The 24,922-nt window shown below is 42.7% G+C and overlaps 1 protein-coding gene across 2 annotated transcripts in view; it reads left to right on the forward strand.

Moving 5' to 3' along the window:
- Positions 1-24,922, forward strand: part of mpped2a (metallophosphoesterase domain containing 2a) — an 83,291-nt gene that overhangs the window by 39,561 nt on the left and 18,808 nt on the right. For both annotated transcript variants that reach the window (XM_069659351.1, XM_069659352.1), the window contains exon 4: positions 1,667-1,892. In XM_069659351.1, coding sequence (XP_069515452.1) covers positions 1,667-1,892 — 226 coding nt within the window. The remainder of the gene's footprint in view (positions 1-1,666; positions 1,893-24,922) is intronic.

Consider the following 24,922-nt stretch of genomic DNA (forward strand, 5'->3'; position numbering starts at 1 on the left):
AATTTATAAAATACTGTTTGGCTGCACAATATAGACAAAATGTGCAGTATGCTTCTTTTAAAGTCTATACATTTAAAATATTTCTATCAAGCAACATTTTGTAGTCTGGGAAACTTTGTATAAGTGTCTTTTTTATTTCAGTGAAGAGTTGGCCTCAAACTTAATTTGTTTTGATATAAGAACAGTTTGAAACTTTCTCAGTATGAATGAACTGGATGCTTAGATTTAGATAAGATTTACTATAATGCCATATTCATTCCAAACAATTTGCAGCCTCTAAACAAAGTCTGCAAAACTGGTGGATAAACCAGTTTTATCGTTCACACTGACCTCTTGAATTTTGGCCTCTTATTTAAATTTAATTGGCTCATTAGCTTCGTCCACCTCTGAAGACACTTTATTTCAGTATATAACCTTTATTCAGCTTGGAAGTCACAGTAAGATTAAACCTCTTTGACAAGGGGGACCTAGCCAAAACAGGGTCAAATAGAAGCATCCAACACATAACTGGAAAACGTTTAATCTAATCTAAATCAAAATAAAGCAGAAGCATCTTCAGGAAAACAGACTCCTATAGAGGTTTGTGCAGCAACGTTAGTCCTCAAATGTTTCTTCAATAGAAGATCTTTTGAGTTCATGATGTCTGAATGGTTTCCACAGCTGGAAAAGTCTTATAAAACAAATGTTTTGTAGAGAAATTGTCAATATTTATAATTATGTTGATCAAAAATTGTTCGTCATGGAGTTCCACAAGGTTCGATGCTTGGACCGATTCTTTTCACCTTATATGCTTTCTGTAGTCTAGGTAAAATACTCCATAAATTTTTTTTTTCTTATCAATTTTTTTGTTTTGGCCTTTTGTGCCTTTTTTAAGAGAGAGAGGACAGTAGAGTGTCAAAAACAGGGGAAGAGAGAGTGGGAATGACACACGGCAAAGGGCCGAGCGCTGGAGTCAAACCTGGGGCCGCCACATCCAGAGCAATAGCCATGGAACGCGCGAGCTAAACTGCAGCACAACATTTTTGATTGTTATGCAGATGATACCCAACTATACTTATCAATAAAGCCAAATTAAATCATTCAGTTAACTTTACTCAAAGAATGCCTTAGGATTCTGGGAGTTCTATTGGATCACACTAAGCTCTTCAACTCTCACAACTAGTCCATGCATTTGTTACTTCTAGGCTGGATCATTGCAGTTCCCTACTATCAAACTGCCTAGACTTGATCTGTATGACCTGTATGATCTGTATGATAACTTTTTGGGCTATAAAAATAACAATTGATTGACAGACTGAATTTGGAAGGGAAAGTTAAACTGAGCGCATCCTGGTCAATCAGACTCAGGCCATGAAATCCTCAGTTCCTGTGATGCCTGTGTCGTTTCAGCTTGTGCACAAAAATGTCATTAAGTACATAAATGGTTTGTTTTAGGTTTTTGCATTGTGCTGTTTTATGCAGTGTGTTAGTCTGTCCGTGCAATCACTCCTAACGTTGTGCTTTCTCTGCACCACCAGAAAACAAAACAAAAGGTCAGGTCAGAAACGTCAGAGGGGAACTTTTGTCTAACAAAGTCAGGAAATGAAATGCTGCAGACGAGAGCCAAACGTGTGGATGTTGGACTTCGGCTCACCCCCCTATCATGTGTTTCTCTTGTCTCGTCCAGGTGGCCTCCCGTACGAGTTTAAGGTGGTGATCGCCGGGAACCACGAGCTGACCTTCGATAAGGACTTTATGGCCGAGCTGGTCAAGCAGGATTACTACCGATTCCCTTCAGTGTCCAAACTCAAACCAGAGGACTTTGACAATGTCCAGTCGCTGCTCACAAACTGTGTGTACCTGCAGGACTCGGACGTCACCATAAAGGGATTCCGGATATACGGAGCGCCATGGTAAGAGCACAAACTGTTCTCTTTCTTTTATCCTCCATCCAAAACTACCCCTCTCACTTTCTCTCATAACCGCTGAGTCACATTTCTGTCTGGTTGTGTTGTGGATCCCCGAGGCGAAGGTGTGTCTTCCCCTCTGTCAGTGTCTGGCAGTTTTCCAGCTCCCCACTCTGCAACAACTCTGTACTCTGTGTGCTGTACGCTCTCACCGAGGGGCCTCTCCTACATGCAGGGTGCTATTCCCAGCTCGCACGCTCCTTTATGAGCTCGAGACCTTCACCTGCTCCCCGGGCTTACGTTACACCGGTGTTTTGACACGGGGTTAAGTGATACGCGTGTTACCGGGACACTCTGTCAATAGGCTCTCAGGTGTGGAAAGAAAGCAAGCAAGCAAGCAGAGAGGGAGAGAAGGAGGGAGGGAGGGAGGGAGGTGTGTTTGCCGAATACTTGCTGCTTACACCATTCCTCGACCAAACAGAGGCAGGTGTTGTTGAAGTGTTTGTTCAGAGAAAGTACATGTCGTCATAAAGGAAAAAGAGATCACTGCTGCATTCATGGACGTTCTCATGCATTTATTTAGAAACCTCGAAAATTTAAACACTCACTATTGACCTCAAACCAGATTAGATTATTTTGTGACGTGATTTAAAAACACTGTTTTGGAGTGTTTCATAAGGATATGATGGTTTGTTTGTCCAGTATTTTTACATCATTTTACACAAAAACCTGCACGCAAGCTGAGGATTTTATAGCTTCTTTCTCTAAGGATGCGTGTGTTTTTCAAGGAGGACGTGATGCTTTTCTGTTTTCTGTTTAATAATTGTCAGACTTTTATGAATCTGAATGCAAGATACACAATAGGGCTGCACAATTATGGCCAAAATGAAAATCATGATTATTTTGATAATGTGATCATAATTTGTGGGACACATTTGTTATATTGTACTTCCAAATTTAAATAATCAGAGCAACGCTTCCGATCCATTTTGTGCTACAAGTTAGATACAAGAGTTGCTACAAGAGCTAAAAGTAGTAAATTAATGAAAAAGCGTCCGCACACTGAAATCTGTGCAAAAATTGTATTTAATTTGAAAGCTTTCGCTCAGAGACCTTCTTCAAGGCATGGACAGGTAACAAGTGAGTGTACAGGTCAATCTCGGATCCCGTCGGCTACAGTCTGAGACGATATAGCCTCTGGGCACACCTGTGAACGTGCCGGGCAGTAAGCGATAAACGACTTCCCGTCAAGACGTCCTTTTCCGCGTGCTGCATTGTTACAGAAAGAGAAACCGTTTTCTTGTCTTACCTTCGCTGAAATTTCAACATGTAAGAAGTAAAAATTCAAGCTTTGTCAGGTCTGTCCTCAAGAGGAGAAGAAAACATTTAAAATGCTCGTTTGTTGAACGGAGGTCGGATCGATCTGATGCATTCGAGGAAGTCGGGAAATCTGAACTGCTTTCGTGAAACAGCGTCAAGAGAATTCATCTCAAGTTTAACTTAAGATCTAGAACGGATTGTTAGCTTAACTTACATGCAGATGTCTGTTTATAGAGATTAATAAGAAGCTAAATCGTGATTTGTCAATATTACTCTACAAGTCGTAGTTCACACAGAACGTTAATTACAATAGTTTATTTTTCAATTCACTGGTTGAGTCTTTAAAAATATCCAAAAGAACCTAACGTGATGTCTTAAAATTTTCTTATTCTGAAGAAGGTGATTGAAAATATTCTTTAACTTAGAGACAAAGAAATGCAGCAACTCTGCAAATTTGTGAAGCATATTTAGATATAAAAATGACTGAAATCATCCATTTTTCTCTGTATTTCTCTCTGTATTGTTTCCTTATGTCATCTGTGTGGGAGCCCTGTAGTTCAGATGTTCTGTCGTCTTCCAGAACTTGAAGAGCCTTGCAGTGTGACCTCGGCTCTCCTCCTCTGCAGCTGTGTGTGTTCTGTAGTGTGACGGTCGAGGCTGAAAGTTCCCCTGTCCCGCTGTGACTCCCTCTCCTCTCTCTCTCTCTCTCTCTCTCTCTCTGAGCGCCATGGTTCTCACAAGTCTGCACCAGACTTAAAATAACTATTTAGGTCACACCTTCATCCTTTGGCGGCTATAATTAGCAGGTTTGCAGCCCGGCTTCAGAAGTGGCGGAGGACAGTGGGGGCAGATCCCAGCATTCCTCAGACTTCACAGCAGCAGGAAGAAGAGATTATCGTCTCTTTTCCCTCCATCCTTCCTCCTCTGCATCCTTCTGTTTGTGAGAGGAAGGATGCTGCCCCCCTCTCCCTGGTGGCTGTTTAGTGTGAGGGCTGGTAAGTGTCTGTTGTGACAGCTGGGGGTCTCATGAGAGGCGGAGTGGACAGCTTGGCGGCCCCCCCCTCCTCTCCGCTCCTTCCCCCACTCCTCCTCGGCTTCCTTACCTCCTTCACACCCATATGCCACCGTGGCCCGAGGTCTGGCCTGCTTGTCCAGTGTGAGGTCTCACTTAGCCCTGCAGTGACCCTTCACTTCATCAACAGCTCACCAGCTCGCCGCCTGGGTGGCCGAGCTCCTCCGAGTCCTGAGCGGTCTGCTGCTGCTGCTGCTGCTGCAGGCCGGGACGCGACAGCATCACTCAGGAAATGTAGCGTGTAACGACCACCTGATAAACGCTGCTGGAGCTGCAGCGCTCTGCCGCTGGTGCTTTAAAAACACAATGAAGTAACATGTAAGGCCATTTCATCCAATCACACGGCAGCTTTCTGTAGTGGAAAAAGTATTCAAATACTTTAATAAACTTATTATCAGAAGGGTTTAGTAGAGCCCAGACCCAGGCCAGTAGTCTAGTCTTCACTTTACATGTCTGGTTATGCAGCTTGTTTAATTACAAAAAACTGTTTGTTCACAAAAGGAACTGGATCTGGTCCAAACAATACTTCTTTTCACCAAGTTTCATGAAAATGCAGCCGGTAGTTCTTCCCCGATCCTGCTAAGAAAGAAGCAGCTGAAGCTTAAAACGTATTTCTTTGTTGAAGGTAAAAAACACAAGAATGAAAAGACACCGTCCTGTGTTTTGTTCACACTTGTACAACATTTAAAAGGTTGCACTGTGTTCAAAATAACTCATTCTAAAGAATTAAACTAACTGACTGTATCAGCGCTGTAAATCATAATTAACTTCCCTTCTCCGAGTATAAATCGATGCTCCTTTCTAAACGTAAGATTTGACGATATACTCTCCTTGTAGTACCTTACCCAACCGCTCAGTTACTGTTACTAGGTGGCTTCATCTGTAGAAATGCTCTATTTGAGGTCTGGAAAAGCAGCTTTTTGCATCTTTTTGTTTTCTTAAACAGTCGTCATTTTCTGCAAATAAAAGACTTAGTGAGAATATTTTATTTGGAAGTAGTAGAAATGTTATTTACAAGAAAACTAAAGTTAATTTTACTCAAACATAAACATATAAATAGGTGGATAGGTGGATAGATTTGTTGAGTAAAACTCTGAAGTCTAACAAACCTTAAACACTCCCTGTATCTCATCATTAGACTAAAATAAAGCAGTTGAGTTATTAACAAAAATATTACAATTTTGAAGGTCTTAAAGTTGCCAAAAATGTTTAATGTTTTTGAACATTTCAGAACACTTTTCATCCCATCACAAACGTCGACTACAGAAACAAAACGTCATCAAAAGGTTTCTTTTCACTCTAACGATAAATCGACTTTGCCTGTTTCCAGACTAAAAATAAAAACAATTTCTGCGTTTGAGCCTCCTTTGAATGAAGACACATTTCACTAAACATTATTGACATTACAACCAGCACACAACTTTAATGTTTGCCTTTTTCATGTTGTGCATCTGCTGGATGAGTCAGTCAGATTTCTATCAGTCTGCAGGTTTTTGTCTGCAGAAGATGGAAGGAAGCATGGCGCTGTGACCTTTCAGCAATAAGACACACTTCCTTCCATCGACATTAAACATTTTCATCAGTGAAATGTCTGTTTTTAAAGATCTTAAGAGTAAAGTATTGCTGCAGAGCTTTTCAAGCGTAATCTGTTTTATAATTATCTGCAGAAGGTTGTCGCTTCAGCATGTGGCCGTTTCTTAGCACTTCATTCAGTCCACCGTTTCTCCTTAAAGTATTTCTGACACATCCACGTCTTCAGGCCAACAGGAGCACACGCAAACCAATCATGCTTTCACATCCTATCAGTAAAAAATCTGCACTTTCCCACGCTGAAAGTTTCCACTTTTTATCTTCAAAACCTGAGGAAGTAAAGCCCGCTCTGCGCTCGACTCTTCAGGGATCGAGGTGGATTTGAAAAAGGCAGAGCTCTCTCTCTCTCTCTCTCTCACACACACACACACACACACTTTTTGGTTACTTAAACATGCGCTCACATTGAAATTGCGCCAACAAGTTGCCTCAGTTAATTAATCTCACTAGAGTTTGTGATAAAACGAGTTATCTAGTTAAAAAAACCTGCAGCGTTGAGGGGAAAATTGCCCCAGATGTTTGAAATGTGAGCTCTCCTCGAGCTGCGATTTACTGCTGGAGATTTATTTAAAAACACAAGACTTAAGGATGCTGAAGAAACTCCTTAGTTCCTTACATTACTTGGATTTTATTATATTACTGTTAAAAGTGGGTTGTAATTAAATTTCCCCTTACCTTCAATGACATTATTTCAGTAAAGTAAGAATCACGCGGCCATCGTGAGGCTGCATTAGTCAAGTTATTCTTTTCATTTCCTCCTGAAACAAAACTCTGCGTCAGTTGAGCACAGACTGATTTTATGCTTTTTATGAGCAGCTGAAGAACTAAAAAGAAATGTAATATAATTATTGACGTTCTGTAATTTAAACTATTTCCACTTCCAGGTGAATAAAATGTTGGAGTCAGACTCTCAGACACTTGAAACTTGGAGGCTTGAACATAAACATCTTGAATAAATTAAACGCCTCTCCTTGAGCTCTCATTATGAGGATAAATACTTGGTACAAATGGTTAGAAAACTCGATGAATTAAGAGTTTTCAAGGTTGAAAACCCTGATTGTTTTCCTTATTAATTAAGCTGCAGATTATGTTGGCGATTAAACATCTCGGTAATCACAATTCTCACTGTGTCTCTGGGTCCAAGGTTGCGTCTTATTGTTGCTTGTTTTTCAGCGTTTGGAAGAAAATGATAAAACCCAAAGAGATGAGAAAGATTCAAGCAGGAAATCCTCTCGTTTAAAGACCTGAAACCAGCAAAACAACCAAAAAAAAAACTTAAATAATCAATAAAATATCAGAAAAAGGAGCTTTTCTATCACTCCTCTTTTTAATACCTCCCTTAATTTAATAAACATCTTTAAATAAGACATTTATCTATTGCTATAACACTCCTGATTCTTTGTTGTCAGGTAAACCTCTGCTCTGACTCGCTTCACTCCTGCGAGGAGTGAGAGCAGCGTACCATGAAAGACACACAACACACACTGTTTAATGACAGATGCTCAACAGACCAAATACCTAAACCTCCTCCTCTCACACACACACACACACACACACACACACACACGGCTCTGCACTGTGTCAATCAAACACTGTAAAAGGGGCTGAAGGTCTCTCAGACTGTTTGATTTTACTCACATCGTTAACTCTTTCGTCTCCCGGCACAAAATTATAGATGAAGTAAATCTCTTCTCTTTACTTTGAACTCTAATATGAATTATTATCAGTTATTTTGCCCTTTGTAAATAATAATAAGTTGATCCAGCCTACCTAAAGTGTGACAGCTAAAATACTTAATATCTGTGCTTAAGTCTGACATGATTACACTCCTAAGGTTCCTCATAGGACCACGAGTTGAGGCAATGAATTCAAAAGAAATACTTGTGCCATCATCTCCTTTCTCCTAACTCTCAACAAACTCTTTACCCTTTCTGGGGTAGTTAATAATACACTGACAGAGTAAAATAACAAAGCTAATAAGCTTTATTAGCTTCCTTCAGTTTGGACTCTGGATCTCTCTGTTCCTCTGAAGGTCAGCGCTGTCAAGACTGCTCGCTGTTCTTGGTCAGCGGTGCAGATTTGTGAGTCATGACTACAAAAGTTTCTTTAGTGTTTTCTTGTATTTCTTGACAAATTCCTTGTATGTGTAAATAAACCTGATTCTGATACACTGATGTCAGACAAAAGATTTTCATTTAAATAAATGTCTGTTAAGTCACTATCTATCGCCGAATGAGGTAACACAATGGTGACTGAGTCTATGGCCCACTGATGAAAGCCTTTACATTTGCAGTATTACAGACTGCCAGAGAGGGTAGGCGGAGCTAAGCGGCTGCTTTTCCGCTCTCTGCAAGTGTTGCGAGTAAACAGTAATCTACTATGGCTGAACAAACAAAGAAAAGATGGATGACTACAGATACAACTTCAACAAGAAGTGAAAATCCAAAGAAAAAGAAACAAACTCGACGCTCAGATGAAGCAAACAGTCTAAAAAGGAAAGCGACCGTCAGCCAGGAAAATCAAGAGTTACAACCGGAGCCAACCGTGGACGTCACACATGCAACACTGTCTGGACGCTTTTTTAAATGTTAGTACAATTAGGGAATCGCAGGCTAAGTCACGATACGCTATGCGATACGTGGCCCATAATAACGATAATATCACGATACGGCGATTCTGCGTTAATTGATATATTCCAAGAGCTCGTATAATGACACATCGTGATATCTGATTAACTGAAGAATACTAAATACCTCCAAAAAGATAAAGTGCATGATTAATGTATTTATTCACAGCAATTTGATGTCAGTTTCACAGAATTTGACACAAATTGCGATGAAACAAGGACGACGATATATTGCCATTTCTCCCAAATCATTCAGTACGGGAAGTTTGGATTGATGTGTGTCGTGTGTGACGTCCTCGGTGGGTACAGCCTGCGACATGCATTTTTCGGCATGGCAAGAAACATACCTTTCCACCTCTATAATGCGCACTAACAACAGAAAGAAGGGGCAGCTTCTCATGTGACTTTTTGCTGCTTGTGTTTGTTTCCTGTCATTATAAACAAATAAATAAGCCATTCTGAAGACATCATTTTAACCTTTGGAAACTTGTGATGCAACCATTTAATCTGCAAAATTATGAATCAATTAAAATAAATGATGTTTATATTCAGCACACGCTCTCTCTCTCTCTGTTAAACACACTTGGCTCAGACATCAGTGCAGAGGGAGTGACGGCAGGCTGGTCACAGATATGTGAGGAATCCTGCTGGTTTAACAGACTCTGATAAGCTCTGCTGACTGATTCAGACCAGAGGAGTACGAGCGGGGAGGAGAGACGGGAGGGAGAGGGAGGGAGGGGGAGTAAAAGGAGGGTCTCTCTCCCTCTCTGTAGGGATTAACCTGTTTTGTGATTCTGGACTTGACCACAACTTAACTCCCCGGTCGAAGGTCAAACTGTTGCTGCTCCCTCTGCTGCCTCCTGTCTGATCCCCCCCAGGCCCTGCCCTCCTCTCTCTCCCACTCCCTCCTACTCCGGGGACCCTCTCCCCTCTCCTCCCTTCCTCTCCTCTCCTGTTCCTCCTGCTTCATTTCTCCCCCTCCTCTTCCTCCTTTCTTTCTTCCATCACCTAATTTTTTTCTTACTTCTACTTCTTACTCCAGCTCCTTTTAATAAATAAAATGGCAATCAACATTTGGTCGGTTTGTGCAAAAACAAATCAGTCTGCTGGCTTTCCTGTGTGTGTGTGTGTGTGTGTGTGTGTGTGTGTGTGTGTGTGTGTGTGTGTGTGTGTGTGTGTGTGTGTGTGTGTGTGTGTGTGTGTGTGTGTGTGTGTGTGTGTGTGTGTGTGTGTGTGTGTGTGCGCGCGTTTGAGCCTCCCAAAGGCGGCAGATTAAATCCGACTGCCCTCATTTGACTCTCTGAAGCTCACCTCGGGGGGAAACCTCGAGGGCCAAATGCAGATTTGTCATTTGCAGATTTTATTTTATTCATGTATTCATTTTTCACTGTAAAGGTCAGCCATGTGTGAGTGTGTGAGTGTGTGTGTGTGTGAGAAAGGGAGAGAGGGGGGAATAGGGAAGTGAGAGAGGAAGTGATACACAGTGGTGATGTTTGAATACCAGCATCTTTAGCCTCACTTGTTTTTATCACGAGGAGGGCAAAGATCTTTGAGGTGTGTTTTCTTCTTCACTTGTTTTAAAAGTAGGAAGCTAGGAACCAGCAGTGCTCCCTCTGTCAAGGAACAAGAATAGATAAAAATAAAGACTGAAGAATAAGAATATAAAAAACAACATAATAAAACCATGTTTACAAACAAAACAACGTGTGCCATCGTTACCTGGAAGACGCTCACCCACAACATCAATGTCAGAGGGCTTCCTACTGCCGCTTACTGTTGCTAGGTTACGAGAGTGGCCGGCAAAACTTCCGCTTCCCTCGGTAGTGACCGTCAAGTCTCTTTGTAAATCGCTCTGTATGCTTTATATTTTCTTTTATTAAAGGACATTTTACAGATAAAACAGAAGCCATGGAAAGTAACGAGCCCTGGCATCAGCAGCAGCTCCACATCAGGAAAGTTTACCCTCGAATCAGAGATGTGGACTTGAGACTTGGTGACTTCGACTCCAGTCGACTGAAGTCACTGTTTTGATGACTCGAGACTTGACTTGACTTGAGGCATGATGACTCGGATTGACTTGTGTGTGTTCATAAGTTTGAATGTTAGCTGTTAAATATAAAATGATAAAATTCAATGTTGTCAAGTTTCTGTCTAACCATCAAGTATGTACGCAGCGACAGACAGCTGACACCGTGGGCGTTTTTGTGCTGACAATGCTGCATTGATTTTGTTAAGAAAATAGGCACTGCCATCGCAAAGTGGACACAGACCTTTACTTTTTGTACTTTTAGTCCAGAGATTAGGTCTAGTAGGAGAAATTGATGGTGAATCTGTGCTTGATTTGTCCTCTAAAATAGCCTGAAAGTTTGTTTAGTTTAGTGCACTTTCCTGACCAGTTTATTTGTGAGACTTAAAGACCTTTAAGTCCATTTTTACTGCACTACTTTTAAATTAAGCTTTCTATTTGTTTCCTTTAAAAACAGGATAACTAATGAAATGTAGCTGCATGATCTTAAACAGATGTCTACTTTTATAGAAACATGTCATTCCTTTTCCTAATGCCAACTGTTCTTCCTCATGGTGTCCAAAATCTGTCCTTTAACTTAAGATAATGTAGTAATGTTAAAAACTTTGGTACATTTATATAAAGCTCTATTCAGGTCCAAAAGAATATTTCAGGACTTTTTAACAGCCTCATGTTTACATTTGTCTGTGTCACTGAGATCTGACATTTGCGTCTGCTGCTTTTAGCTTAATCACCCCTAAGTCACCTCTTGGCCGGCGCCAGCCTCTGTCAGTTTGTGTTGGCTGTCTGCCCGCCACACAGACACACACACACACACACACACACACACACACACACACGCACTCTGTCGGAGTGTGAGCACATGGCAGCGGTACCTCCGATGAGGTAATGGGTCCTGACAAATGTCCGTCACCAACAAGTCAAGGGCTTCATGGTCGCTGTGCCCTCGTTCCTCTCACTCTGCACAGAGTCTGCTTTCTGAACGGCTGAAATGACTCTTTATGGTCAGAACCATTAAAGGGTTCTTTCTTTCTTTCTTTCTTTCTTTCTTGTTTATTATTACACCTTTGCTGACGCAGTTTTACAAAAAAGAATTGACTTTAAAATTAGAATATTAAGAGAAATGGCATTTTTTTGACGCACTGCAGGGACATTTGTAAAAATGTATTTATTGAAAACGTTTCTTTATTTAAGTTTCTTTTACAGTCAGAGACGATCTGAATGATCTGTTATGATTCTTTTTACATTTAAAATTTAAACTTTATTAATGTCTAGAAGATATGAAATGTAACAAACAATTAGTTCTATCAATTTCATTTATATAAATTAATAATAATTGACCAAGTATTTGTCATGCAAACTTTTCTACCTCCTCTAACAATGAACACTTTGCCTGAACATTTGCTGCTTTTCTTTGCCAGATTTTCTTTTGATCAGGGTCTTTTTATTTTTCAATTACATCACAAAACACACAAAATGAACACGGAACAGATTAAAACATGTAGTAGTGTGGCCGGAGCCTGTTAGCAACGATCACATGTAGGGTCAAGATCTGTCTTTATCTTTTTATTATCCAACTTTGGTCCAATGCAGCCGGAGCACTATTTTAATCTGGACCCCAGATAAGATCATAAACTGTTTTTTTTTCTGTAAAAACAACCAAATATGTTTACTAGAACTGGTAATTAAAATGGGAATTGTCTTAATTACAGCTTCACATGGGACCAACTTGAAACAGACATAAACAAATCGTGTCAACGTAGAAATAATTAGTATTTCAGTATTCTAAATGTGTACAGTTCAACCCTGCTGATAAAAAACACCCGACTAGACAACATCATGTGTCTATTTTAAGAGGTAAAATAATCGACATGATTTCACTCTGATTACTCGATTATTGTCGACAGTAACAGTCTTTAGTTTCCTTAAGCTTGGCGTAATTTAAGCTTAATCAAGAGTTCTGTTTAAAACCAAATAAGTGAATGTAAACAAAAAAGCACCGTCTCCCTGAAATCTGTTTATATCAGACAAACCACATTTTAATCACCTTAAACGTACGGACTAAAGTTGATTCAGGAGACATTCTGGACTTTGTAACTCCATCTATATTTTTCTTTCTTCCTTTTTCTGAAAGTTTTACGACCTTTGATCTCTTTTCTAAAATGATTTGTCTGTGAAACGACGACTGATGCCGTTTCTTCTCAGTTTTCTTTAAAAACGTAGTTGAAATGAAACGTTTCCAGTCGACAGCAGCGTGAAATTAATCACCGTAATGTTTCAGAATTAATGAGATAATGATTTATTGATGTTAAAATGTGACACCTTTACTTAATGAGGCATAAAATAGAAGTCGTCAAGCATCTGTTAGCGGGGTCGGACTGTGATGGACGCCCCTGCTGTGTGTGTAGTAGTGTGTTGCTGTTGTTGGCCTTGCTCGGCGCACCCATGGGTGCTGGTGCAGCTGCAGGTGGTCGTCAGGTTACAGATGCAGGGAGGTTCAGACTGTATGGAGCCTCCTGCAGGAGGGGGGAGGAGGAGGAGGGGGTGTGTGTGTAAAGTTTCCCCGTGTGTGTGTCAGAGTAGTGAATGAGAGGGTAAAGTGATGGATTTATCATCGCGCCCTCGCTCTTTGCAGTATGACGGCTCACAGCGCTCCATGCTAAATGACTCACCCTGCACACACACACACACACACGCACACACGTACACACACACACACACACACACACACACACACACACACACACCTTTTGAAACCTCTCCCTATACAACAAACCAGAGTCAAAATGCAGAAATGATCTATGCAGGAAACGAACAATCACACACTGTACGTCATCAGGAGGTTTTATTAATACAGAGGGACTAAATGTTTCACCAGTGCACCCCTCCACCCGACCCCCACACCAAGGTGAGCCCCCAATATGTCAGAGGGAGAGTGATGGGTCCTCGCCGTCGTTTAATAAAGCCCTCCTCTGTGGCCTCGTGTGCATCAGTCACTGGCCAGGCAGCCAGAGGTCTGCCAGACGACGGCCCACCACTCCATCAAACACTGCGAGCAAGGAAAAGGGGCTGACGCAGCCAAAACACTGCTCTGGATCCAGACCACAACACGAGCCAACAGAATGGAAAATTATCTAGTTTGGTGTGTAATTTAGCTTTCTGTGGGGATTTCTTACAGGTAGTTGTGTGAGGTTGTTTTAGCAGCCGGAGCTAGCTTCTCAGCCCTGGCTAGCTCGACCGTTAGCGCATCCTGCCTCCCCTCAAGGTGTCTTTCTATTAATTTAGATGCAGCAGCTCCTCAGGCTCGAGGTACTGAAGTAGCTTCATGAATCCCTCGACCTCTACCGCGCTTATTGGCAGCATATCATCAGCGTGCTTAGGGCCAGCTTGCGTCATAGTTTCCCTCCCAGCCGAGCAGTGACATGATGTTTCTGCAAGCCGTCCTGAGACATAGCAGCCAGAAACGTGTTCTTAATGCTTAAGGGTCGCATCATACAATTTACTTTTATCATATGTGCCAATTTGGAGGAAATCTTCACACACTCAGCTTCGTTTAGCATCCTTAAATTGTTTACCTCAGACTGCTTGCTGGCCAAACAGATATATTCTCAGTGGTTAACTGAAGACATCCTTAGTGTGGTGATCACTCTGGACAACTAAAGACTATTTTGAATATTTCGATTATTGAAACGGTCAGTCAATCAGTGGTATAATGAATTGCACAATGACTTAATGGCTCTTATTCAGCGATCAGCTTTAAAGGCAGTTGGAGGTTCTTTGAAGCGTGTGCTAACAACAAATATGAGTTCTCCATTCACAAGTTTGTCTTTGATTAAACTTTGCTGCTGATTTGGCTCCGACTGATACAAAAGATCAATAAAAGGAGGAAGAAGAAGAGATGAGAAGAGAGAAGAAGTGTTTAAGGTGAGGGACTGAAAACGTAAATGAGATAAAAATCACGCAGCGTGGGTATAACTTCTTGTGTTACAAGGACTGTCCTTATGAGGCTGATAACGTGTTTGAAAGCAGGTGCACGCTGCGGACATAGGTGAGGACAGCGGAGGAGCAGCCCTGCTTACTCCCCGAACAAAGTATCCAGAGCCATATAGACAGAGAGTCGCGTCAGTGGAGGTTCAGTGTGCTCCATGATCCACCATTGCGATGTCACAACTCTCTCTACAGCTGTGAAAGTACCATCACTCAGTCAGTCAGTCACATACAGACCCGTGTGTAGGGCTGACCCCGTGCGGTCAGCCAAAAACTACTACAACTCCATCTATAGCTAATGTTAGCTAGCTAAGAAGCTAATTATCTTATCTGGGCGAGTCTGCATCGTCCACACGTCCATGTGTCTTCTCCCATAATATCAAGGTCCGCTTTACCAATCCTGCAGGCCATCCTTTTCTTTGCAGCGTTGAGGGTGAAATGCTCATAGACTTTAGAAGTTTTAGGACGTGATGGTGTTGCGTCGGCCGCTGCCATTTTGCTATGTCTTGTTAATCTGTTGCTTCCTGGTCGCTGTCGTGCATGCCCAACTGTCAGCAGAGATAGTCGGGATGTGAGATGGCTCACTCTGTGTGTATGTCTATGCACGGCATGAAAAACATGCGTGATGATGCAATTTGTAAGCCACAAATGTTATTGATTTTATTCGTTGCTTCATAGTTTAGAGTTTTTGTCTTCAGTGGCTTCAAAATCAAGTTTTCATTCAGTCAGGTGTCATTCCTCTGATGTAGGTAAAAACACTGCTTCTGAAACACTGAATGAGCTCATGTGGTTGGGAGTGCCTTTTCTCTTCCTTTGCTGAGATCCGTTTCATTTTGAGTCACTTCTTTTTCCTTTGTCAAATCAGCACACATCAACAGCTGTCTTGACATTTTCTTGACACTTGTGGCAGATCCAATAAAAGACAGATTAGTCATTTAGTTTGGTATTGATTTAGAAACATCACAAGACATTTGGGTTGTGGACTGTATTGATTGTTAGGGTGTTGTTTATCTTGTGCAAACATTTTCTGCACGGTTACATTCGAAGGGCAAAGAGTCACCTTTGTAGGCAGCCTGACCTCCTGCTTTGCCTGTCTGTGATCGTTATTTAAGGATGAAGATTAATTTTAAGTGATTAATCTGCAGCGTACTCTCCTGTGAGCTTCCTGCCTTTTAGTGTAAACCGCAGATTTAGCGCTCTGTGAATAAACTGTGAGATAATGTGGAGAGACAGCTGCGTGTCAGCCGGAGGTGTGTTTCTGCTCTCTAGTTGCGCAGCAGACTGTCGGCGCTGCTCTGAGGTCAGATGTGTGTCTGTCCCTGACGGTGTGGACAGACTGTGGTTACAGTACACACACACGGGGCCTCCGGCTGGAAGATAATCGTTCCTGTCGGTTTGCATGTCTGTGCTTGTAGCTGTGTGTGTCTAAGAGTGTAAGATCCTGTCTGAGTTGTTGATGGCCTTGTCCCTGTGATGGGGACACAGAGACAGACAGTGAGTGCTGCGTCTCTTCTTATGTGTTCAGTCTTTTCCTCTCTGCTCTTTTAAAATCAAACATGTTCACTGTTATCGTAAGTTTTTAGTCTTAGCTGAAACAAATAGTGAATTCATGATGTGACCATGGAGGAGGAGACCCTGGTGAGGGCTGCCGTCACTGTCTTACTGCATCACCTGCTTTCTGTTCAGACAAGGTGTTAGCACAGTTAGCTAGTAAGTAGGAGGTGGAAAGGATTGGCATTGCTAGCAGCCTGCTAGCTCACAATGCTAACACATCTAAAGTATCGCTGAACGATTTTGAACTAAATTTTTAATTGCGATTATTTTGACTCGTATTGCAATTTCGATATGATTTGCAAAATTAAAAATTTTCATTTTCATTGAAAAACATGATTTTTGCAGACATTGCAAGATATTCGATACTTCCGTCTGTGTATGTTGTGGAGGCCAGAACATCTCTGCAGCACAATATTTAAAGTAAAATGGTATTTTTAGACACATATTTCACCTTTCACCTGACAAATATTGGGCCTCCTGCGATTGGTAAATTGGAGAAGCCGTAATCCTAAATGAAGCTTTGATCACTGCAGATGATACCACACACTGCACACCGAAGGGCAGCAGTGCTAAAAGCTGCTTCTGCTCCCGCTCAAATGTTCATGATTCTTCATGGAGATTTCCCAGGAGAAGGTTCGGAAATAAATAAGATCAAGAACCTTGTTTTAGTCTTGTTAAAAGTGACCCTCCAAGATACCCGGTCTTAAAGTGTGTGACTAAAATCTCTAAAAAAAATAATATAATTTAAGGCTGCAAGTGTGCGGGAAACAGAAATTGTCACCTGTTTTCTGCATGTTGTGACATAAATGGACATGAATGGCTCTTGTCACCTTTTAATGACACGCTCTTGATTTTCTGCACATCCACCTGTGGCACTGAGACACTTAACGTCACAACGCTGACAGCAAATGCATCTCATGTTCAGCTGCTTCTGTTCTTGCTGACAAAGAAATATATTAAGTAAAGCGTTGTTTTGGTATCAGCACTACAGCTGAATCCACTCAAATGATACTCGGTTTAAAGGATGCCATCGAGGTCTTCACACGTCCAAAATTTCGTGCCCGAACCCTAAGAGACCCGTAATTGTGCGACCCAGAACCGAACCAGACCCGTCTGTTATTTGAAAGCTGGGACCGGGACCACGTAATACGTCGGGTCCCGGGTCCTCAGGTGCCGGTAGAACCGTGAAGACCTCTAGTGCATGCTAGCTTCATCTTATTCACCACGTCATACTTTACATGTTTATTATATTTAAAATCTCTTATATTTTCTGAGTTTATCAATCCAAAATACTTGGCTGATGTAAAACATCATAATTAAGTACTCAGTTTGTCAGTGTATATTTGTGTGTGTGCAGATCATGTAAAACACAAGTAGAGGAGGAAGCCATTTAATGAGACAGACCCAACGTTTGAGATTTTCTGAGCAGGACCGGGTGGATGTTGATGTCTTACAGCCGGCAGTTTCTCGTCTTCAGAGAGCCGAGCAGCACAAAATAAAAGCTGCAAACACTGCAGATGAAGTTACAGTGTCTACGCTGTTGATTCGCCTCCTCTGCAGCCTTCAGAGTCTGACCTCCGGGGTCGACGTGCTGCTGCAGCTCTGACCTGTAAACAAGACACCTCTGACGTGTGACGTCTATTTACAAGCTCCGGTTCACTTGCACTTGACCAAGATACATCAAGGGACTCTTTTTCACTCCTTTTTTTCTCTCTTTTTCTTGTGATCCTGATAAATGGCTTTCTTCAGCACAGTTTCTCCTTCTACCTCAACACCAGCGTCCTACAAGACCTTTTTTTCTTCCCTTTATCTCCAAGAAAAACCACCAAGGTCCGGTTCCACTTTGTTCTAAAAGGACGGATATGCAAAGGTCAACAGCACGCTTTTGTCCAGAAAGGATCATTCATAAGAGAGGAATACAAGGAAGTTAATTTCTCCACCAACTATATTTCTTTTTTCCAGTGACATGTTTGGCCCTCGACGATGGCCTCGGCCTTCACTGTGGCGCTCCCGCTCTTTCATCGCGCTGAAAGGGCTCTGGAGTGCGAGTTTCCTATAGATGTTCTGCTGTTGCAGTTTGAAAGCCTTTCCTCTTCCTCCCCTCCCTCTTTTCTCCTTTTCTATTCTCTCTCTATTCTTTCTCTCACATGTCATTGAGTGATTAAATGTGTAGAGGCGGGCGTTTTATTCTTGTCAGGACAAAACTCGGAGAGGAGAAGTAGAGGGGATTGGGGGACGAGGGAAGGAAAGTAGAAGCAGGTTAAGGAGGTGGAGGAGGGGCCGACGGCTGCTTGCCTTTCAGCCCATTTCACAGTGGCTGGCTACCTGCTTGTGTCAGCGGCTGCGTGGTGACCTTTGACCCAGGGGCTGGCGGGCTTCAGTGGCAGCGTCGGCTTTAATTAGAGAGCCACACGACTGGACGCTCTGCAGAGCCTGTGATCCTTCACTGAAAAGACTCAGAATCAGGCCAGAACGTGCAGAAGGGCCGACAGATGTATCTAATGACAGAAAAACACAGCGGGGGATACCGCGGAGTTCTAACAGAGAGAGAACCCCCGAAAGACGGCCTCGATATAATTGCTATTTTTATTTACACTGGTTTAATTCTCCTTCTCAGTTCTTGTTTGAGACCTGGTTCTTGTCATTCTTGCCGAAGATTCGAAAAACGAAATGAAAAGTTTAAGAATAATTCAACTCTTTTTTTCTGCTGACCTTTTTTGATGTTGTTTTAACCTTTTGCCGTCAATAAAAGCATAAAAGAGGAAAAGAAAGGCAGAAACATTATACGAATGTGGGATGATGTGACGCCCAGCTGAGACATTTGGAATAAATGGCAAGGTTTGCAACAAGGGCGCCTCATACATGTTTAAGGATGCTAGCATTATTTATCATTGAATTCGTTGGGTTCAGGACGGTGTGGGTTTTTTTGTTTGTTTTTTTCTTTTATGCCTGAATAGCGTCGGAAACGGGAAGAGAGCGTGGGGACGACACACGGCAAAAGGCCGAGGGTGGAAGTCCAGCCGCATCGAGGACTGTTTATGGGACGCGCCATTGAACCGCTGTGCCGAACCGACGCCCCTGAAGGATTTAATTGTGACTGCAGAACACACAACCATTTGTCCAGGCCAAACTGATTGGTTGGCTCCTGCTTTTAGAATTATCTCGGGACATGCCCATCAGGACCAAGTAGCTCTAAGGATGGCATGCTCATAAGGAGCAGGCTTGCTGATGGTTCGGCTGTTTGCAGCATTCGAGAGAACCTCTCATCCGACTGTCTTCACACCTGACAGTGCACGCCCTTGCGTCCGCATCAACACACACAGCAAAGATGAAGTCCACTTGATGAATAGATGGTCATTTTTTTTACTGTTAATACTTGAAACTATCGACCTTGTGTAAATGAATCCATCTGTTACATACTTGCAGATTTCTTTAAATCATATATCAGCATCGTTGCACTCCTCATATTTGCACTATTGTCTTTTGTAGGCTTGTAGATACTAGTTTAATATTTAATGTTTAATGTAGGCTTGTACATGTGTAATGTTGAAGTGTGCAAAGAGAGCAAAGTTAAACCAGAGTCATTTTCCTTGTGTGTGTGTGTGTACATACCTGATGAACAGTTCTGTAGATCTGTGAAGGAAAGAAGACTCCTTCCTTCATATTAAGATGTTTTTCTCTCTAAAGGACAAACTTGTGAGTCACTCTGATTTAATGTTTGTTGCTTGCTGGTTTGTCTTTGGGTCGTTTGAGCAAAGGAGGATTTGGCTCCTTTGCGTCTGATGATGGTTGGCAGTTTCTGCAAGCTTAACTTTATGATGAGCGATGGGACGATTCCTGCAGCTCCTGAAGTAGACCAGAACTTAGTTGCACTGATTACATTTCAGACTGTGTCCAGTCGGCCTGCATCACGTGCATGTTACCTTTAACTCTCATTTTCTATGTTTATCCGCTTTTCTGCACGTTGTACAAAGTACCTGTCTTTGCATGATGTCCTCCTGAATCCAAATTTTCCACTAAATTGACCCCATTTAATCAAGGGGTAACTGATAGCTGCTCATGCTTTGATCGCATAAAAATGGTGTAAAAGCACGGCCATTATACCGAGGGCTCCATCAACTAGGTCGCATCCTTACGGGGGAGAAAGCATGGATTGTGTTTATAAGATAGCCTTTGCAATAAATTAAGACGTTTGTGAAGTGTTCATTGCGATGAAATGTCCGGCGTCACTCAGATTACAGGGGTTAGCTACTGCACGTATGCTTGCAGTTTAGTCATGCATCATTTGCATTATGCACTAATATTTCCATGAAATGCAAACCTCTTTAAGAAGTATTTAAATCCATCCTGTGTGTTTTCTTAATACACCGGATCCTCATCCTTTGTTTCTTGACGTGATAGACGTTTTGGTTCTGTGAGTCTTGAGCTGAATGTGAGGACATGTTGCTTTAACTCTACGACCAACAAAACTTCCTCCTGTGAGTGATCGTTTCACTTCTCCTCTGCGGTCCAGTTGCAGTTTGTTTCCTCCAGCGGCCGTACAGTGGGCCTTCGAAGTGTGCTACATTTCCAAGAGGATTAATTAGATTAAACAGTGTGTTTGCTCGCTCCTTAAAGTGTTTGTGTTTCCTCCTGCAGGACTGTGGCACTGTGTTTTTTTCCTAAAGAGAATAATCAGTCGCATTAAGGAATAATGAAGGGATTGGTGGGCGTTTTGAGCCCGTGGGACCGAGCTGCTGTTTGTGGCTGCAGCGTGAATCAGCGCAGTGTTGATCTACACTGTGTGTACATGTTAAACGTGCCCCCTACCTAGCCCGCGCATTAAATTCGCCCCCCCGTCAGGACTGCTTTGTTTTGCTTGTTTTGCCGGATTGCAGTGCTTTCATGCTTTTGAGTTGTGTGATTGTAAGAGAGGCCTGATGAGCGGCAAAGAAAAGGTGCTCACGTTGAAGAGGAAGCAGAAAATAATGACCAGAAATGTGAGCAACATAAACTCATTTCTGCACGTCTCCTTGGTTGCTTTTATAAATCCCTGCTGTTTTCCTGTCTCGTCTTGTCTATAAATCCTTGTGAAACCCCGTAATGAGTTCTCACATTGTGCACGTCTTTTGTCTATCGTTTTGACCTCCAGCCTCGGTTAGCTTGCAGCACAATGACTTTGGTTTGTTCACAGTGTTGAAGTAGAAATACCAGCCGTTAAGCCTTGAGCCAGGATCAGCTTTTTCTCGCCAGCATCGTTTTACGAAGGTGAAACTGGCAAAACTCACCTGACAGCAGCAGCTTTGTGCTGCTGCACAGGTGGAAGATCAACACCTCTGACAGGTGTAGGCCTTCTCAGCACAAACATGTTCCACCCTTAAAATGTTTGTCCAGGCGATTCTTTGAAATGATTCTTTTTTGTCTGCGAGCTGCGGTTTGGAAATACAGACAGAACGGGAAAAGGAGAAGAAACCTGGACACACTGCTGCAATCCTTTTAATTAAAGCAGGAAAAGATTGTTGTCAAGCAAATGGACTGAGATGTGAGAGAGGGAGACAGAGCGAGGGATGAAAAGAGAGCCGGTGTGAGGAATACAGCGGGGGATTAAAGACAGTGAGCGAGTGTTACAGACCCCTGGCCAGTTTGCTGCTGTAATGAACATTAGGGCTGCGGCATAAATTTAATGACCTGTGAAACAAACAGCGTGGCTGAGACCGCTGCCTCTGAATGCTAAGTGGCTCTATTATTAATACCAGCTCAGAGATGCCACTGTGTAAACACACTGTAAGTCTCTTTCCCCTATGAGGCCCGTTAAACACATGGCGGCTGTGTGTTGGCGGCGCACCGGCTCACCGCGGCGCTCTGAAACGGGGTCACGTCTTCCTTTGTACCTGCAGAATTAATGGCACACTGCCAGTTAACAGCATACCTGCGCTAACTAACAGGATATGAATAGCATTGCGGCTAATGGCTGCGCAGGTTAGTCACCTTGATAATGAATAGCTTAGCGATGGGGCAGGTGAGCAAGCGGTAATAAGTAGGTTCCATGCTGCTCAAAATTAACGGGCAGGCGAGAGAGAATGAAAAGCAGAGTTCACCCGACGCTGTTTGGTGACATGTCATCACATTTTGTTAAAGGGACAGTGATTCAAGCTATTATGTGTTTGAGTTGAAATCAAACTAAAGGACATAAAAGCTGCAGATTTAGGCCTGTTTGCTTTTATCTCGGTAATATCATGTATGCATAATAATAACCCTTTTTTTAACTGGATGATAAACTGCATATTTGAAAAGCATTAAAGTCATGTTTCCACAGCAAAAAACCTTCACCAAACTCTAATTAAGTTTCCATGCAGGGACCAAGGTCTGAATCAAGTTCCAGGGAGATCATCTTACCTGCTCTCGGGTTAGTGCTTTCCAAAAGTACAGAAACTTTTGGGGTGGGGCTTGCACCTCTATTTAAATTCACCCATCATTAAAAATAAATCTACAGCTTTGAACAGAAGAAGTCTGCGACAGGTCTGCAACCACAAAGTCCAAGCTCGATTGAGCATTTAAAAGTAGGGGTGCACGATGTTGGATTTTTTGCCGATATCCGATATGCCGATATTTTACAACTCATTTAGCCGATTACCGTTACCGTTATTTTTTCCCGCACACCTAATTGCAGAGATCATCAACTCTCTTCTGCGCTGGAATTAGCGTACAGTATAATGGTGGTCCTCTTATCACATTTGTCACAACGGTCGGGGTGACGGGTCGTGAGATGGTTAATCAAGTTTGTAGAGTTGAAAGACTTTGCCTTGGCTCCTCCTCGCATCACCGAAGCTGAGCAGTCATTGCAAAGAGCAGTTTTCCTTCTATTTCGGACACTTTGAAAAACTTCCACACCACGGACATTTTGGCTTCTAACTCTCTCATGCTGCAGATACACACACGTGAGGTCATCACGCTGCGCCGCGCAGGTCTTCTTCGCACCAGGGACAATGCGCCGAGGTCGGGCATTTAATCAAGTATGCAGCAGCCCATTATTTTATCGGTTAATTATATCGGCGGATATCAGCGTGTTGGCCGATATCCGATAGTTCATTTTTAAGCCAATATCGGCAGATACAGATAACGTGCCGATAATATCGTGCATCCCGATTTAAAAGCACTTGACATCAGGACCAACAGAAGCACAGCTCAGCTCCCCTCCATGCTCCCAGTTGTTGCAATTTTTCACAAATAACATTCCTCCCTTGCTTATTTGGCATCATCGTTGTTGTATGCTCGGGTTCAAAAAGGATTTCTAGACTGCTGTGAAAACAAAATTAACAAAATTTCATTCATTTGAAAGTATGCAACTGTTTTTTATGCCTTGCATACCAAATTTGTTCCTGGTGGCTGTTTTGAAATGACCTACATCGCAGCAAAAATTCCTGTTTCAATTGAAAATGCGTCAAACGAGAGAAGAGCGACTCAGATTGTAGTTGTCGGATGACTTTGAGGCAGTTAGGGAGCATGTCTGCAGGTTTGGAGGAAGGAAGGAGCTTTGAGTCTGATTGCGAGCGATGCAGGCTTAATCAAATGATCCGGCACAGCGGGGAGCACAGGGGAGTCCAGAAGAGCCCAGAGCCAACCAGATGTCTGAGACATGAGGAGGGATATATGACATGAGGAGGCTGCTCGAGGCTATAAAATGCAATCACAATCCCCTGGAAGGGAGCCCAAGATGGCTCAGCTACCAGCCGAGGAGTAAAGGCGATCTGTCAGCAGACGGTCCCCTGCTCTCCCTCTGAACCCGACCTCAGGCTACCTGCTCGCTCAACGGAGGAGACGCTCAAACCTCCAGGCTGCTCTTTCCACAGGCGGGCAGCAGTGGGTTTCCATCAATATCACCTCTGTGTTCATGGTTACAAAGGAGGCGCATGTATGTCTCTGACATCTGAATCTGCCCATCTGTTTGTTTTGTCTCTGCTCTGTTTGTGCTGTTGTGTACACTGGCAGATCCCGGGCCCAGCAGGACTTCGTCTTGTTTTCCGTCCCATGCTGTGTCTCACGCTATGGGGGGATAAATATTTGAAAGGCAGAGGAAGCCCTGTGTCCCCAGTTGCTGTGGCCTGAGGTGTAGCAGCCCTGCATTAGCGGCACCTTTTACCACAAGTGACTCTTTTTTTGTCTGCCTAAACATAGATTTCAGCTCAGAGCGCACCTCGCTGTCCTGGCCATTATCCTCTTCAGGGTTTGGTGTGAAAGGTCACCAACCTAAGTGCTGCCGCAGCTAAAGCTCAGATGAATAAGTAATGCCATCAATGACAACACGTCTGGATACGGCAGTAAAGATGCTAAGTGCTGGAAGGTCTTTGATAGAGAGAAAAGAGGTGCAAGCTCCGCTGAGTTTTCTTCCAAGTTTTAGAAAGAAGAAAACATTAATGATTAAATACAAAAGAGAAAATGGGAAAAAGAGGAGCTAAAAGCTCAATCAGACTGTTCAAGGTGTTATTTTCTGCAGATGTCCTCTAAAAGCAGCCCACACTTAAAGCTCGGTCCTTTATACAGTGAGGATTACTCTGTTGTATACTCGCTGAACTCATAATAAATGTGTGGAAACCACTGCTTTCATGGTTCACTGCTCTCACGGTTTTGCTCCCTTACTTCCAGTAAAGGGAGCTTTAGCAAACAGAAATATTGTAGACAATGGTGCACTTCCAACTTGGTGGCACCAGTTTGGGGAAAGCCCACTTCCTGTTTCAACACCGCAGTGCCACCGTGCAAAAAGCCAGCTTCTAACTGGAAGGAGCCAGACCTTATCACAGCATCACAGCATCCGTGTTGGACTTCACTGAAGCTATTGTAGAAGAATTCCTGATGGGAGGTTCCATTTTTTTCCCAGGCGAGTG

This window comes from Semicossyphus pulcher, unplaced genomic scaffold, assembly GCF_022749685.1.
Source record: "Semicossyphus pulcher isolate SPU_LCO1_2020_fin unplaced genomic scaffold, fSemPul1.0.p SCAF_1, whole genome shotgun sequence".
Classification (NCBI taxonomy): domain Eukaryota; kingdom Metazoa; phylum Chordata; class Actinopteri; order Labriformes; family Labridae; genus Semicossyphus; species Semicossyphus pulcher.